The following is a 15,032-nucleotide window of genomic DNA, read 5'->3' on the forward strand; positions in this document are numbered from 1 at the left end:
TTGACCGAGTAAACGACGGTGGGGCCCGTTTCCCCCGGTCCCTCTCTCCTCTGCCGGGGGGTATCTTCCGAAGAAGTTTCACCTGAAATATCGACAAAGTCAACCGACCGAAGAGGAGCCGGGGAAAGGATTCCTTCCGCACCTGAAGGAAGAACGGGAATCAAGAGACCTTCGTTGATAGAAGGCAAAGGCGGAACGGAGGCAGTCTCCTCGGGTACTGGAGCCATTGGCGGAGCCAGGTCAACCTTCCGAACTATGATGTCGGGCTCCGTTTCTTCTCTCGGGGGCCGGGCAACACTTCTTGCCTTCTTCTGTTTGGACGGTCGCCCCTTTTCGGAGGGCCGTTTCCTTTTGGCAGCTTCGGCAAGAACGCGGGAAGAACCCGCCGTGTCGAACGCGGATGCCGGTGCAGGGGAAGCGACCCCCGACTCCGATCTGGATGCCACCGAGCCCGGCAAACCCGAACCACAAAGACATGGACGAGGATTGAGAAAGGCGCGACCACGAATGGCTAAAGATGCAAGAAAAACGAAGGAAAGTCAAACGTTACCATGATTTTGGGCGATCCATCGACCGCGTGACAAATGGGCCCATGTTTGGTCCTCATAAGGAAGTTGGCTAAGGAGTGTCGTGACCCATTCACTCAAATTGCGAATAACTGGGGGAACAAATCCGTTTGCTGCGAAAAATAAGGAAAGGGCAATGAGAAAACAGTACCAAAAGCGGATGAACAAGTAAGAACGATTGCTCAAAGGATCGAACTTACGCTTGTCGTTCCATTTCTCTGGGAAAGGTTGATGGGCGGCTGGGATTATGTCCTCGGTTTTTACCCGGACGTAGCGTTCTAGCCACCCCCTGTCCCGGTCTTCGTCCATCTTCGAGAAGAACGGGTTCCGGCTGCGCTTAGTTAGTTTTATGACACCACCCCGGAATATTCTCGGAGAATACAGGCGTATCAGGTGGCCCAGTGAGAATTCTTTCTCAGCTCTGTCGGCCAGCAGCCGGAAGCAAGCAACGACCCTCCAAACGATTGGGCCGATCTGTGCCAAAGTCACACCATAGGTCCGGCACATATCCAGTATGACCGGATCGATCGGGGGGTCGAGTTTAAGGGTAAAGGGATAAGTATACACGTACAAGAACCCTTCCCGGTGGTCGGTAATGGATTCGTCCGGCCCGGGTGCAAAAACCCTTACCGGGCGTGTGTTCCACCCGCAGTCTGCCTTGACTATATCAAGCTTATCCTCGGTTATGGAGGAAGGATATCGCCTCACGTCATATCCCCGGTCCGAGACGGCGGAGGGCTTTTCCGCCTCGAGGTCTTTATTGAAGTTAAATTTGGCCGGTATAATATCCGAGGCCGTAGTCTCGGGGTTGCTCTGTTGTTTAGACGGAGACACAGCCTCGGGAGAAGTGGTCTCAGACATGTTGAAGGAATGAAGGGAAGAGGATTTCGGAAAATAATGTAAAGAAAACGAAGGAAATGGTGATTTGGAGAGCAACTGGAGCGAAAAGCAGTTGGCGAGAATGATTTGCTGTAGAAAGGATGAAGATAGAACGCAGAGGAGAGAAAAAATGAAAGAGCAGATCGTAAAAGTGAAAAAATGAGGAAATGAGGGGCTTTATATAGGCACAAGGAGGGGAACGGTTATCGAGGACGGCCAATCAGGGATCGCCACGTGTCCCATCATTAATGCGAAGCGACCCGAAACGACGTGCAAAAGGCGGTTGGCAGGAGCGGACCATCCGGAGAAGGACACGTGGCCGGCAGAGGGGAAGACGTGACGCAACTATTCCCGCCAAAATAAGGAGATAAGGATAGGCCATCTAGGCGGTCGGTTGTATGATTCATCCACTTCCCGTTACTCCGATGGATCATTGGCCCGGGAAGTGTGGGGGCTATCTGTATACGGTAAAAATCGGACATGAGTCAATTCGGAGAAGGTATGGATCGGATGAAGAAAAGGGGCCGGGAATTCACACGGGTGGCGTCACACCTTTCCGGATAAGCGCTTTAATCGAAGCCGGCCGCGCAGGCGCCATTGGCCCGGTCTCGTGCCACCGATGGTTCGATAACTCTTTCCGAGGGTTCATTTGTCCGTGTATCCGTTGGTCCGTTATGACCGTTCTTTGAAGCGTGTCGGTGGTGTCACATCATGGTCGGCTACCAACTATGCGTGTGTCGCGGCGCCGCGCCTAATCCCGTCAAATCTGTGCAGGGGCTGTCCTTTTTATTGCTATTTTATTAATTCATGATTGTATGAGGCCCATGGGCCGGCTACTATAAATAGGGTATATCCTCCCCCCTTAAGGGGGGTTTTTTCCTTCGGGCTCATCTTCACTTTTCAAGAACATTTGTAACACAAAAGACACATATATACAAATCTTGTCATTTACGTTATACTTCCTCCATCTACTCGTTATATGTGCATTTATCCTGTATTTGCACCTGTCATTAGTCTATAAACAAGCATCCATATCACCTTTCCGCGATTCATATTAAGACTCAAGTACGTATCCTATACCCACACATAAATTCAATTGGTTACCAAATCCGGGGTAAACAAGTTTGCCTTAAGGTAGAGTTTTACAAGCAAACTATGCCTTAGCAAACTCTACCTTAAGCCAGAGTTTTGCTTTCAAAATTCTGCCTTAAGGGAGAATTTTACCTTCAATCAGAATTAAACGCCTTTAAATTCTGTCTTAAGGCAGAATTTTGCCTGCAAAAGTCTACCCTTAGGCAGAGTTAGAAGTAAGGCAGAGTTTCGCAGGTAAAACTTTGCCTTGCGAATTCAAATTCTACCTGGTGATATTTTTAAAAAAATTTGATTGAGTGAAAATTCGAACCCGAAACTTAAAAATTTTAGGCGAAGGACAAAAATTAAAAACCAAACAATTCGATTGATAAAAATTGTGCATTTGAAGGACAGTCCGCACAAAAAGAGTGCATTTCATAACGTGGGTTCAGCTGCTTTATAAGCTCGGCCCATCACACTAGATTGGACCTGTCAGTAGGCTTTAAATTACAATAAAGGGATTTTTATATTGTACTCCGGGTTATTCGCACAAATGACCTATTTCGGGAGTGGTCTTTAATTTTTGGCCCTCAAATCGCTCATCTTTAATTTTTGTCCTTTGGCACTTTAAGTGGCCGAAAATATCCCTGAGATTCTGGGTTTGAATTCCAGCATATTATAAAAAAAATTACAAGGCAAGATTTCATAGCAAATTATGTTTATTCGGGCAAAAGTTATGCCTTAAGGCTAGGGGTGGGCGTTCGGTTTTTCGGTTCGGTTTTATCAAACTTCGATTTGGCTATTTCGGGTTCGATTTTTTGAAGGTGGACACCGAATACCGAACCCAACTAGTTCGGTTCGGTTCGGTTTCGATTTTTTCAATTCGATTTTTTTGATATGATATTAGAAGCGATTCCATTGACACTAATTCGTATTCTTAAAAGCAATAAAATATAAAACTGATAAATTGAAATCAAAATCAAACCAACAGGATACACAAGAACTGAAAACTATAATCATGATATAGGATTGCTAGGTGTTATATACATACCGTAAGAATAATTAAGAAAACACATAAAGGACATACATTAATCCTAAAGACACATCCTAGTTACCTTCTTTTGTTAAGGATATTTGATTTTCTTAACTGAAGTGGATAATTAGGGATACAAATGCAAAAGAGGACTTGTTACAATTGGGTTTTTTCTGGCTTTAAACGTAATGGGCCTGGATTATTTTAATTTTTTTGGGTAATGTATTAAATTTCGGTGCGCATTCGATTTTTCGGTTCGGTTTTATCAAACTTTGGTTCGGCTATTTCGGTTTCGATTTTTTGACGGTGAACACCAAACACCGAACCAAACTAGTTCGGTTCGGTTCGGTTCGGTTTGTTGAAGTTTCGATTCGGTTCGGTTCGGTTTTTCAGTTTTCGGTATTTATGCCCAGCCCTACTTAAGGCATAGTTTTTATGTAAAGTATGCCTTATTCGGCATAATTCTATAGAAATTAAGTTATCCTACATAACTATGCCACAAGCAGGGGCAGAGCCAGTAAGGGCCAATTCGAACCCCCTTGGGCAAAAAATTGCACTGTATATATAAGGTGAATTTTTTTTTTATGTGTATATATCAGTGTTTTAAAAGGCATTTTCGGGGCGAGGCGTATCAAAAATGCCCCGTGGTTCGAGGCGAAAGTCTCAAAAGGCGTACGCCCAGCAATTCAGGGCGTACGTCTGGGCGTTTGGGGCGAGTTTTTTTGTTGGGGCTTGTTGGGGCGTAAGCCAAGAAAGCTTCTTCAAATTAAAATAAAATTTGTTAAATAAATCCTTAATATAATGCCCAAATTCTCAAAAGTCAACTAATAATTACTCAAATATTTTAAAAAGGAACCGAAACATTAAATTTAAAAGTCATGACCTTTTTTATTGCTAGAATGCCTAATATATGTTCTTTTCCAATTATTTATCTTGTCTTCTATTATCTCAAAAAAATAAGGAGCAGTCACTTGTGCTTGTAAGTAGCGTATAATAGATTGTTCTGATTAGTTTTTTTGTGGGGATGGAGCATATATTTATAGTTTTCTTCAAATTTTTACGCTATTTTTCCTATTTAAAAATATTTATTATAATTATATCCTTTTATGAAATACTAAAAATTAAAGTCCCATGAGGCTTACGCTCTGTGCCTCGGGGCTTACGCCTCGCTGAGGCAGACGTAAAACGCATCGCTTTATGCCCCCACCTTTTAAAACACTTGTATATATATAATAGATGTTGAAACCCCTCGACTTCTTTGTTTGTCTACTTCATTATATTTTTGAACCCCCTTATTCTGGCTCTACCACTGGGCACAAGGTATAGTTTCCATGTAGTTGCGTAGAAACTATGTCTTGCCTGGCATAGTTTTGAGAAAAGTAAGTTATACTACAAAACTATGCCGGAAAAGGAACTATTTAGAAACTATGCCTTAAGGCGGAATTTTTGCCCGAATAAACATAGTTTGCTATGACACCTTGCCTTGCGAAATTGTTATTTTTTTTTTCCTCTGCTGGGTTCAAAGCCAAATCTCTGATTTCATAGACCAGCGAATAAGGGTACTTTGGCCCACAAATTTTCATTAAATGAGAAATGGGGGAAAAAATTAAAGACCACCAATTTGAGGGGCAAAAATTAAAGACCATTCCATATGGAGGCCAATCCACGCAATTTTTTGTTGTACTCCCTCAATAAAAAATAAATGAATATTTTTAGTATGACACCCTTAATAAAGTTAATTAATGACATTAAAAATAATAATTTACCAATATTATCTTTTACATTCCCAAACTTTCTTTAAAATTAGAGATAGTGAAAATTGGCCGTTGAAAAAACCATTAGAGACAAGGGTAATTTTGGATCAATAGTACATCTTTGGACTTTGTAAAATTCCTTTATTTTGGAAAAATGATGTTAGAAATTCATTTATTTTCGAATGGAGGAAGTATCAAAATGATAGCCTATAAATATATATATTTTGTATATCAGTAGTAATAATAATAATAAATATACACACACATACATAATTAGTGTGTATTTTTATATATTGGCTAGCGAATGTAAATAATTTCAAACCAAATGTGTTAAAAACTCTACAATAAAAGAACAAGACTAGAATATGATCACACAATATTCTATAAAATAAGTTTTTCTCTTAAATAAACACTTAATTTACCTTTCAAAATCTTGGCATAATAAGCTACTGAAACCAGTCACCATTTATTACTTGCTCTATCTGCGTCCAAGGAATTGTTAGACAGTTAGAATGTTCGAATAAGTCTAAAGTTGGTCAAACGAGCTTAAATGGGATAAGATCCTTCATTTTGCAGTTTTTTCAAAATTATTTGAAAATGATACTTTACAAATTATTGCTAGGCATATTAATAATATGCTAAAGCAACAGAATTATGCTAATATTTACATGAATATTTTGGGTGAATAAATTCTTTCATTACATGATAGAATTGACAAATTATTTTCTTAAATAAGAAAATTACATGATTCTACCCTTAATAAGGGGAAAAAGCAGGAAGTTGTTGCTACTCCAAGTAGATAGCCTTCACCTGAAATCAAAGATTTTAAATTAAAACCTTTTTCTGAATTAGAACAAATGATTGAAGAAAAATTCAAAGGTTTACAACTTCGTCCTTTAATAGCAGAGGATGGTAATAATTTTCCTAATATGGATTACAAGGTCAAATTAGCAACAGATATCAATAAAATTGATGAATATTATGCTGATAAACCTGTACAGAGGATGTACTACTATCCTTGCCCTACTCCCCAAGATGTTCTAGTTGAAGAACATGAGCATATAATTACGAACAGTTATAGTGGTAAAGAAATCTATGAATGGAACATAGATGGTTATAGTGAAAGACAGATTTATTGTACTGTACACAGAATGCTGATGTATAGTACGATTTGAAAAAATAATGGAAATAATGAGCGCAAAATTGCTGATATGATTATTTTGGTTTTACTGGCCAATTAAAAGGCTGGTGGGATAATTATTTAACCCCAGAACAGCGTGCTACCATCTTGAATTCTGTAAAACAAGAAGGAACTGAACAAGAACCAGTTTTGGTTTATACTATTGTCTATTCATTAGTGCTCAATATTGTAGAACATTTTTCTGGAAGATGGTTTGATAATAATGAAACCATTAGAACCATGCTTCAGAATTTAAGATGCAAAACCCTCACCTCATTAAGGTGGTATAAGGATGTATTCCTTTGTCGGGTTATGGAATTACCCGAGTGTAATGACTCTCTTTGGAAATCCAAATTTATAGATGGATTACCCGCCTTTTTGCAGAAAGAGTTAGAAAAGCTCTTAGGAAAGGGGAAGCTAGCATCAACTATGATAGCTATACTTATGGTAAGTTAATAGGAACATGTATGCAGGAAGGTTTAGCCTTATGCAATGAAATTAAGCTAAATCGGCAGATTAAACGACATGGTCTAAATAAAAGACAACAATTAGGAGAATTCTGTGGACAATTTGGTATGGATATTCCAAAGGTAAAAAAGCCTCATAGGCACAAGAAAAAGAAGAAAGCTTTCCAAGCATGGAAAGAAAAAAGCTTGCAAAAGAAAACAAGACGGAAAAAAGAATTCAAGAAAAGAAAGGATTATGTTAAATCCAAAAGCCTGTTATAAGTGTGGCAGAGTTGGTCATTTTTACAAGAATTGTAAAGTCAAGGAGAAGATTAAGGGCCTTGATAGTGATGATGACCTAAAAGAATCGTTATACAAAATTTTATTAAATTCAAAACCAGAAGATTCTGGTATTGAGTCTGACAAATCAGAGGACTCTTCATCAGATGAAGATCTTAGAGTTCTTGAAAATGAGAATTATACCTCTACCTGTTCAGATGAAGAATGTGCACCATGTCAAATGGGACGGCCCTGTACTAGCAAGGGTAATAGAGAAGAAGATGAGTTTTATAATCTCTTTTCTCAATTCCAAGAGACCAATATCAATGTTTTAGATGGTAATAACCTAGTGGATTTGTTAAAACTTATTAAAGATCCAGAGCTTAGGTCCCAAATTATTGATAAGGTGAATGAAGCACCTAACAAATCAGAAATTCAGACTGGTGCTCGAATACAGGAATCAACAGGTCCTTATACCATGACAGAAGTTAAAAGACTTCTTCAAGAAAGGAGAAATATTATAAGTACTTCAGCCACTACTCAGGATTTAGAAAAAGAGATTGATAATCTCAAAAAGGAGATATCTATCCTCAAAAGGCATAATGTTATTCTAGATGAAAGAATTTCTAGAATTGAGGGCAGAGGAAAATAGATTATGGAAACTCCAGTTGATAACACCATAGAAGATACTTCCATGGAAGGAGAAACAAGCAAAGAAGGACAATTCCTCAAAACCTTGGAAATTATTACTTCCCAAAAGTTTTTTATAAAAGTTACTCTTTTAATTGATTATAATTTCAAAAAAGAATTTACTGCCCTAGTTGATAGTGGAGCTGATTTGAATTGTATTCAAGAAGGTTTAGTCCCTTCAAAATATTTTCATAAAACTACCCATAGTTTAAGATCTGCTAATGGGCAGAAAATGGATATTACTTTCAAATTACCAAAAGCTTATATTTGCCAAAACAAAGTTTGTATATCAGAAAGCTTTGTCTTGGTAAAAGATATTTCTAATCAAATTATTTGGGAATCCCATTTTTCAAAAAATATTTCCTAGCTAAAAATGGGACACTAAAGGTATTATAGGAACCTTTGAAGGGAAAACAATTGAATTTCAGTTTATAACTGAACCTTTTTCATCAAGAATTCTGAATGAAATCAAAGACAGGTTGATGAATAAACATAAACAAGTCAATTTTCTTAAACAGGAGATTTAAACTCTTAATATTGAAGAGATTTTGCAAAATCCTAAATTACAGGCAAAAATAGATTTTATAAAAAATCGGTTTTCATTACAAATTTGTAGTGACCATCCCAATGCATTTTGGGACAGAAAAAATATATTGTTACTCTTCCATATGAAGAATCTTTTTCTGAAGAAAATATTCCTACAAAAGCAAGACCATGCTAGATGAATTTCAAATATTTGGAATTATGTAAAAATGAGATTTCTTCTCTTTTACAAAAAGGTCTTATAAGATCTTCTGAATCTCCATGGTCATGCACAATTTTTTATGTTAATAAACATGCTGAACAGGAACGTGGAGTTCCAAGATTAGTCATAAATTATAAGCCCCTTAACAAGGTTTTAAAATGGATTCGATATCCAATTCCTAATAAAAAGGATTTATTGGATTGTCTCCATAATGTCATTATATTTTCTAAATTTGATTTAAAATCTGGCTATTGGCAAATTCAAATTGCCGAAGCAGATAAATATAAAACTGCTTTTAATGTCCCTATTGGGCAATTTGAATGGAATTTTATGCCATTTGGACTAAAAAATGCCCCTTCAGAATTTCAAAAAATTATGAATGATATTTTTAAGCCTTATAGCAATTTTATCATTGTTTATATACATGATATCTTAGTATTTTCAAATACTACAGAAATGCATTTTAAACATCTTGATATATTCAAGAAAATTATTATTCAAAATGGGTAAATATCCAGTCCCTTCCAGCACATTGCTCGAAGAATTCAAATGACAAAATGAGTTATATCCCCAGAAGAAATGATAACTGCATACATGGAAGAATTCAAAAAAAATTTAATGAAAAATCTTAACATGGAAATTCCTTCAGATGCATCCATGGCATTAGCTGGTCATACTATAGATAATGAAGATGATGATGCAAATGATCATATCTTAGCAGGAGAATCTCAAAGTCCAGATAATACTGAGGACTTTTCCCAATTTCTGGCCCAATCACGAGCCAGTAGAAAGAATCTTCCAGCTCAGCTAAAGACAAGGGAAAATCAATCACTACAAGAAATATGATATTTAGCTACGAAAATACTAGCTACGGTGCAAAACTCGTCACTAAATGTTCACTTTTCGTGACAAAAGTTTCATTTCGTCCTTAAATACATGAGGCACATATTTTTAGTGACGAAACACAAAGATTCGTAGCAAAGTTTTGTCCCCTAAAGTTTCCCTCCAAAAAAGCGTTGGCGCCATTTATTGAGTACTATTAGCCACGAATTTAAAGTTATTAGTGACACATTATTTTGTCATTAATGATGTACCCAATTTGTGACAAACTAATTTTCGTCCTAAAATAAGTTAAATTTTTTAGACAAAAAACTTTTGTCGCAAAAACTATATTGATACATTAGTGACAAATTAAAATATGTAGTTAACCATTGTAAACTTTAGCCACATAATTTTATAATTAATTGTGACTTTAATTTTTGTCACTAATAGTTCAAACAATTAGTGACAATTGTATTATTTGTCTCTGTTCAACTTACAATTTAGTCACAATGCAATTTTGTCACAAAAAATATAAATTTGAAATGGCTACGACTTAAATTTCGTAGTTGACTAGTGCAATTATTGGCTACAAAAAAATTTGTAGTTATAAAGAAAAAGATTCGAGACACATCTCGATCTAAACAAAATAAAAATTAGAGTTTTATCCGTCAATAGATATACCACAAGCATAATTTTCTTTGAAATAGTAGACCATACTACGACAAGCGACATAGACCATATTACATAATAAAAGAGATAAAATGCCTATACACATATTTTTAACTAATATACCACTAAAATTTGGAGACAAAACTTTTGTCGCAAAAACTATGTTGATACATTAGCGACAAATTAGAATTTGTAGTTCATCATTCCAAACTTTAGCCGCAGAATTTTATATTTAATTGTGACTTTAATTTTTGTCACTAATAGTTCGAACAATTAGTGACAATTGTATTATTTGTCTTTACTCAACCTACAATTTAGTCACAACGAAATTGTCACAAAAAAAATATAATTTTCAAATGGTGACAACTTAAATTTCGTAGTTGAATAGTGCAATTATTGGCTACAAAAAATATGTAGTTATAAATTAAAAGATTAAGATACATCTCGATTTAAACAAAATTAAAATTAGAGTTTTCTCCATCAGCAATTATACATCACACAAGCATAATTTTTTTTGAAATACTAGACTATACTACTGATAAGCGACATAGACCATATTATATAATAAAAGAGATAAATGCCTATACGCAGTTATTTTCTGAACTAATATACCACTGCGCAGTGAGCTTAGCAGCGAATTTTATTAATAACAAGGTTCATTACAAAAAGAAAGTAGCTGCGCTTTGCAGAAAAATAAAATTCTATAATTAACTGCAAAGATAACTTATTTTGAGAGGTAAGTTTACAGATAATCCCAATCAATGACATGAAATAATCTCCATTGTCCAATTCAATCTTGTAATACGAAACCAAGAAAATCTACCTGGCCTGCCAAATACTTCCATTTCAAGTTCTAGTCTACTTTTAGCGCTACAATAAGGTGAACAAACACTTTCTTTGGTGCTTATCCTCTATCAAACTTCCCAGTAAAGAGTATAAATCTAGCGATCTCTATAGGATGCATACTACTGCTTCCTTCGTAAATCTAGAATAACTTGTGCAGGTCACTTGGATATCTTGGCAGTGGAATACATTTTCTCGATAGTGATTCTCAAAAGCAAAGTGGAATGCAATTGTCAAGATCGAATGATGATTGTAATTGCTTCCTTCAACTTCACCAGTGGGTCGTGTCCCACCAGTTCTAGCCTCAAGAATTGAATCTAAATCCAAAGTCCGAACTGCACCGGGAGAATCTTTTTGCATCATAAAGAGTAACAGTAGTAAACTATGAGAATAAGGTAAGAAACTAATTTCAAAGTTAATAGAAAATCCAGTAAAGTCATATGTAAATGATATACAACTATTTCCAGGAAACTATATCAATGTCCACCAACATAGCTTCACACTCCATCTGATACAAACTATTGAAACCAAGATGATTACATTTACATATCATATGTAATAGCAAAAAGAGTTGAAACACCAGCAGGTGAAAAAAAAAACTTTATGTTATCGGTTACTTTCACAGTTTCACTAGACAGGGCGCTTTAACTAAACGATGAAAATTGGCGAAGCGACTCAAATTATAGTGTCATGTGACATTCTTAATTATCCAAGGATGCTCCATGATCTTTTGAAAAGAAAGCATTTTTGAAGAGTCCATCACAAGAAGCTACAAAGAGAAAGGAAACAATCAGAAAAAAGGCGTGCAACCAGAAATTTTGCAAGTGTTTTAACATGTAACTCTTTGACCTATATACACCAGTATTATTTTCTATATGCACTGTATGTGCTTTAACTAACCACCCTTCAATTTATGTAGTTTCTTCTTATAGAACTAAAGCATAGACAAGTAATAATCAATTTACTTGGCTAATGAGATTCTTAGGTTCAGCAGATACATCAGGTGTTGAAGGGAAGCTGAGGTCTACCTTCATAATTCTATAATACTCAAGTTAGTTTATCTTGATTTTCCATGAATTAAAAGATGACGAAAAATATTTTTTTTGGAGGGGATGGTGGGGCGGGGGAAGGGAGGCACATGGTGTAAAAAAACTTTAAAACTTTTTTTTGTCAAGAATCTAAAAATATTTTTCTCCACCAGGGGATAGTCCGGATCGCCCGTATGTCTCTTGCTTCTTGATTGTGGGATGAAAGTGTAGATAACCCCCCGAATGTGAAATCTAAAATTTGTGGCTTTAGAACTTTTAACTTTTCAAAAATAATCTTTTCTCTAAAAGATGAAGGAGGGGTTGTGATTAAAAGTTAGAAGTTTACTGGTAGGTTTTCGGAGGGGAAGATATACATAATTCAATCGGGTGGGGAACTTATGGGAAGTGGTCCCCAGGTCCGCTAAACAAGATACAAAATTCGGAAGAACTATTAACGGTGGTGGTGGTATTATGAGGTTACATCACAAATGTCGTCGCCATCACCTATGGACTTGTTTTCATCGTCATTAGTCCTATTATTAAGTCATTTTCCCATTTTTTTAACCATAGAACTTGTTTTCCTAAATCAAAATAATTTTCACCAAAAATTTTTGCATCAAAATCGGTTCAACATGGAAAAATCCACCGAAAAATCGATTTTTCAAGTGAATGTTTGATACACATCATTATTTGTAATATGCGACTCATCACTTTCTATCTGTTTTCCTTCTAGACAATATAAGTGTCTATCTTGAAATTTGAGCACAATTCGCCAATTTTCCCCCATTTTGGGTCATCAATGTAAAATACTTGTTTTGCTTGAGTAGTAGAAAAGAATATTTCATACCAAAATCTTTTAACACATATGCTCGTAAAATGTTTATCTTTTTGCATCCCACCCCCTTGCCAAACCACTTGCATTTAAATAGAAAAACTCGATTCTCATCAACATACTCTAACTCAATGATGTGCGATTATAATACCATAAAAATCAATCAACTCATTTTCATGATAGCTCTTGCAACAACTATACCACAATTCACTTTTACGTAATTCATCGCGTCATTGAATAAGATACCTAAAACCATTTATAACACGGCCAGTATGTTTTCTTCCACGCACCCCACTTCCATTGCCAAAGGATATAATTTCTTGATAGACATTGACTTGTCCTTATTATATAATTTCAAAATCTATGATTAAAAAAATATTTTTTTAGTGAAAAAAAAAGATTAAAATTTAAACACAACAACATGATTATTATCTTAAAATCACTTACTTTCCTTTTAAACCATAAAGGAAATTGTTCTCACATATTCCCAACATCTTGTTTCACCAACCTTCTTTATGCTCTCTGCAAAAAAATAAATTATTTAGAAATAGTATTAAAAAATAAAAATATCAATATATAAATAGAAAAATTACTCGAAGAAAAGATTCTAGGGGGGGGGCCATATCAAGATCTTTCCTTGGTATGGCATCAAATCTCCATCTCCAAAAAAGCACTTTTTATGTCTAAAAAGACATCTTTCTTGCTAGATCCATCATCATTTCGATCTTCACGATTAAATCTAGTTTCGGGGGGGGGGGGGAGCAAAATGTCAAACATTCAAAATAATATAAACAAAAAAAAAGTCTATTGTTTAAAAAACGAAAAGCTTGCACAAGAACCTCTCAATTTTGTACATCCAACGATATTGTCTTGGTCCCCCATACATAGCCTCTCGGGTAAATGGGGGCGAATGTACCATAACATCGAAAAAGGGGTGGAAAGATCATCTCAAGGGTACATAATATAACAATTATATCCCTGGGGTTGTTCTAAGTCATCTCGAGGTCTCAATGTCTTACAACATAATCGTTGGAAGAAATCGCCTAACTCAATAATTGATGAAGAGACATTTTTATTTTCAAATCCACGAATAGCAATAGGTAGCACTCGTTGTAACAGGACATGCTAGTCATGACTTTTGAGTCTACTTATTTTACCATCATCCTCACTTAAGAGATATTTGAAGCATAACCATCAAAGAAAATTAACATCTTTTACAAATGCCCAAAACTTTTTTTTCTCTTTTTTTGACATAGTATAACAATTGAAAAACATTGTCAACTAGAAAATGTTTGCAACCATAGTTCTTTTCTTATGTTCATATCCTTAAGATCTTGTCTTGTTTTATATGTGTCCTTAGTTTTCCCATCAATATTTAATAAAGTCCCAGAATTGTTCTTTTCTATGTGCATGACATCTAAATATATATTTCCAATATGGTAACTCAAATAAAATACTTCTCCTCTAATATTAGGAGTTTTCTTAGTTAACGGAAGAGCATTTATATCTTTGTGATTAGTAAATCCAATTGTTGCGAAATGTAATTAACATTTTTTTTATATGTTCGTGTTTAAAAATTCAAAAATTTCTTCTCTCTCTCTCTCTCTCTCTCTCTCTCTCTCTCTCTCTCTCTCTCTCTCTCTCTCTCTCTCTCTCTCTCTCTCTCTCTCGAAATTTAATCAACCACTTTATTATAATTTTAATTTTTTTAATGGTGTAGCATCCTGAAAACGGAAAAAAGACTATTGCAAGTAGGACATGCCAACAAACACCCTTAGTTTATTGCTCCATCCAGATAAATTACCTAATTCATAAAAAAAGATAATATATGTTCAGTAGCGGAAACTCGATTGAGCTCGGATATACTTTCGCAAAGCTTAGTTGAGCTCGGCTCGGTATTGCAAGAAACTCGATTGAGAAAGGTTCTAGCCAAGAAGTTCACTGAGCTTCCATGTCAAAGCGACCAGATGCACGCAACCTATTTTTTCTTTCTAAAAATGCTTATAAGCATTTTATTTGTTGAGAAGGTTAATTTTCGGCACTTTATAAGAGCCAAAGACTTTTTGGAATTTATTTATAGAATTAACCACTAGGCTCCATTCTTAGAGGTATTCCTTTTGAAAAAATATTATTATGTATCGTAAAAGTTTATATATATATATATATATATATATATAATACTAAAAGTGAGAACG

At 35.6% G+C, this 15,032-nt stretch overlaps 1 protein-coding gene and 1 long non-coding RNA gene across 2 annotated transcripts; one reads left to right on the forward strand and one right to left on the reverse strand.

The window, feature by feature from the left end:
* Positions 1-6,160: 6,160 nt before the first annotated feature.
* LOC132041897 (uncharacterized) lies at positions 6,161-7,860 on the forward strand. The gene is made up of 3 exons (XM_059432575.1): positions 6,161-6,440; positions 6,548-6,930; positions 7,240-7,860. Exons 1-3 carry the CDS (start codon positions 6,161-6,163, stop codon positions 7,858-7,860), a joined length of 1,284 nt encoding a protein of 427 aa, XP_059288558.1.
* Positions 7,861-11,413: 3,553 nt separating this feature from the next.
* LOC132041908 (uncharacterized) lies at positions 11,414-12,017 on the reverse strand. Its single transcript, XR_009411277.1, has 2 exons — positions 11,943-12,017; positions 11,414-11,746 (listed from the first exon to the last, which is right to left on the reverse strand). It is a non-coding gene; the product is annotated as an uncharacterized LOC132041908 (long non-coding RNA).
* Positions 12,018-15,032: the final 3,015 nt, after the last annotated feature.

Source organism: Lycium ferocissimum, unplaced genomic scaffold (assembly GCF_029784015.1).
Source record: "Lycium ferocissimum isolate CSIRO_LF1 unplaced genomic scaffold, AGI_CSIRO_Lferr_CH_V1 ctg122, whole genome shotgun sequence".
Classification (NCBI taxonomy): Eukaryota; Viridiplantae; Streptophyta; class Magnoliopsida; order Solanales; family Solanaceae; genus Lycium; species Lycium ferocissimum.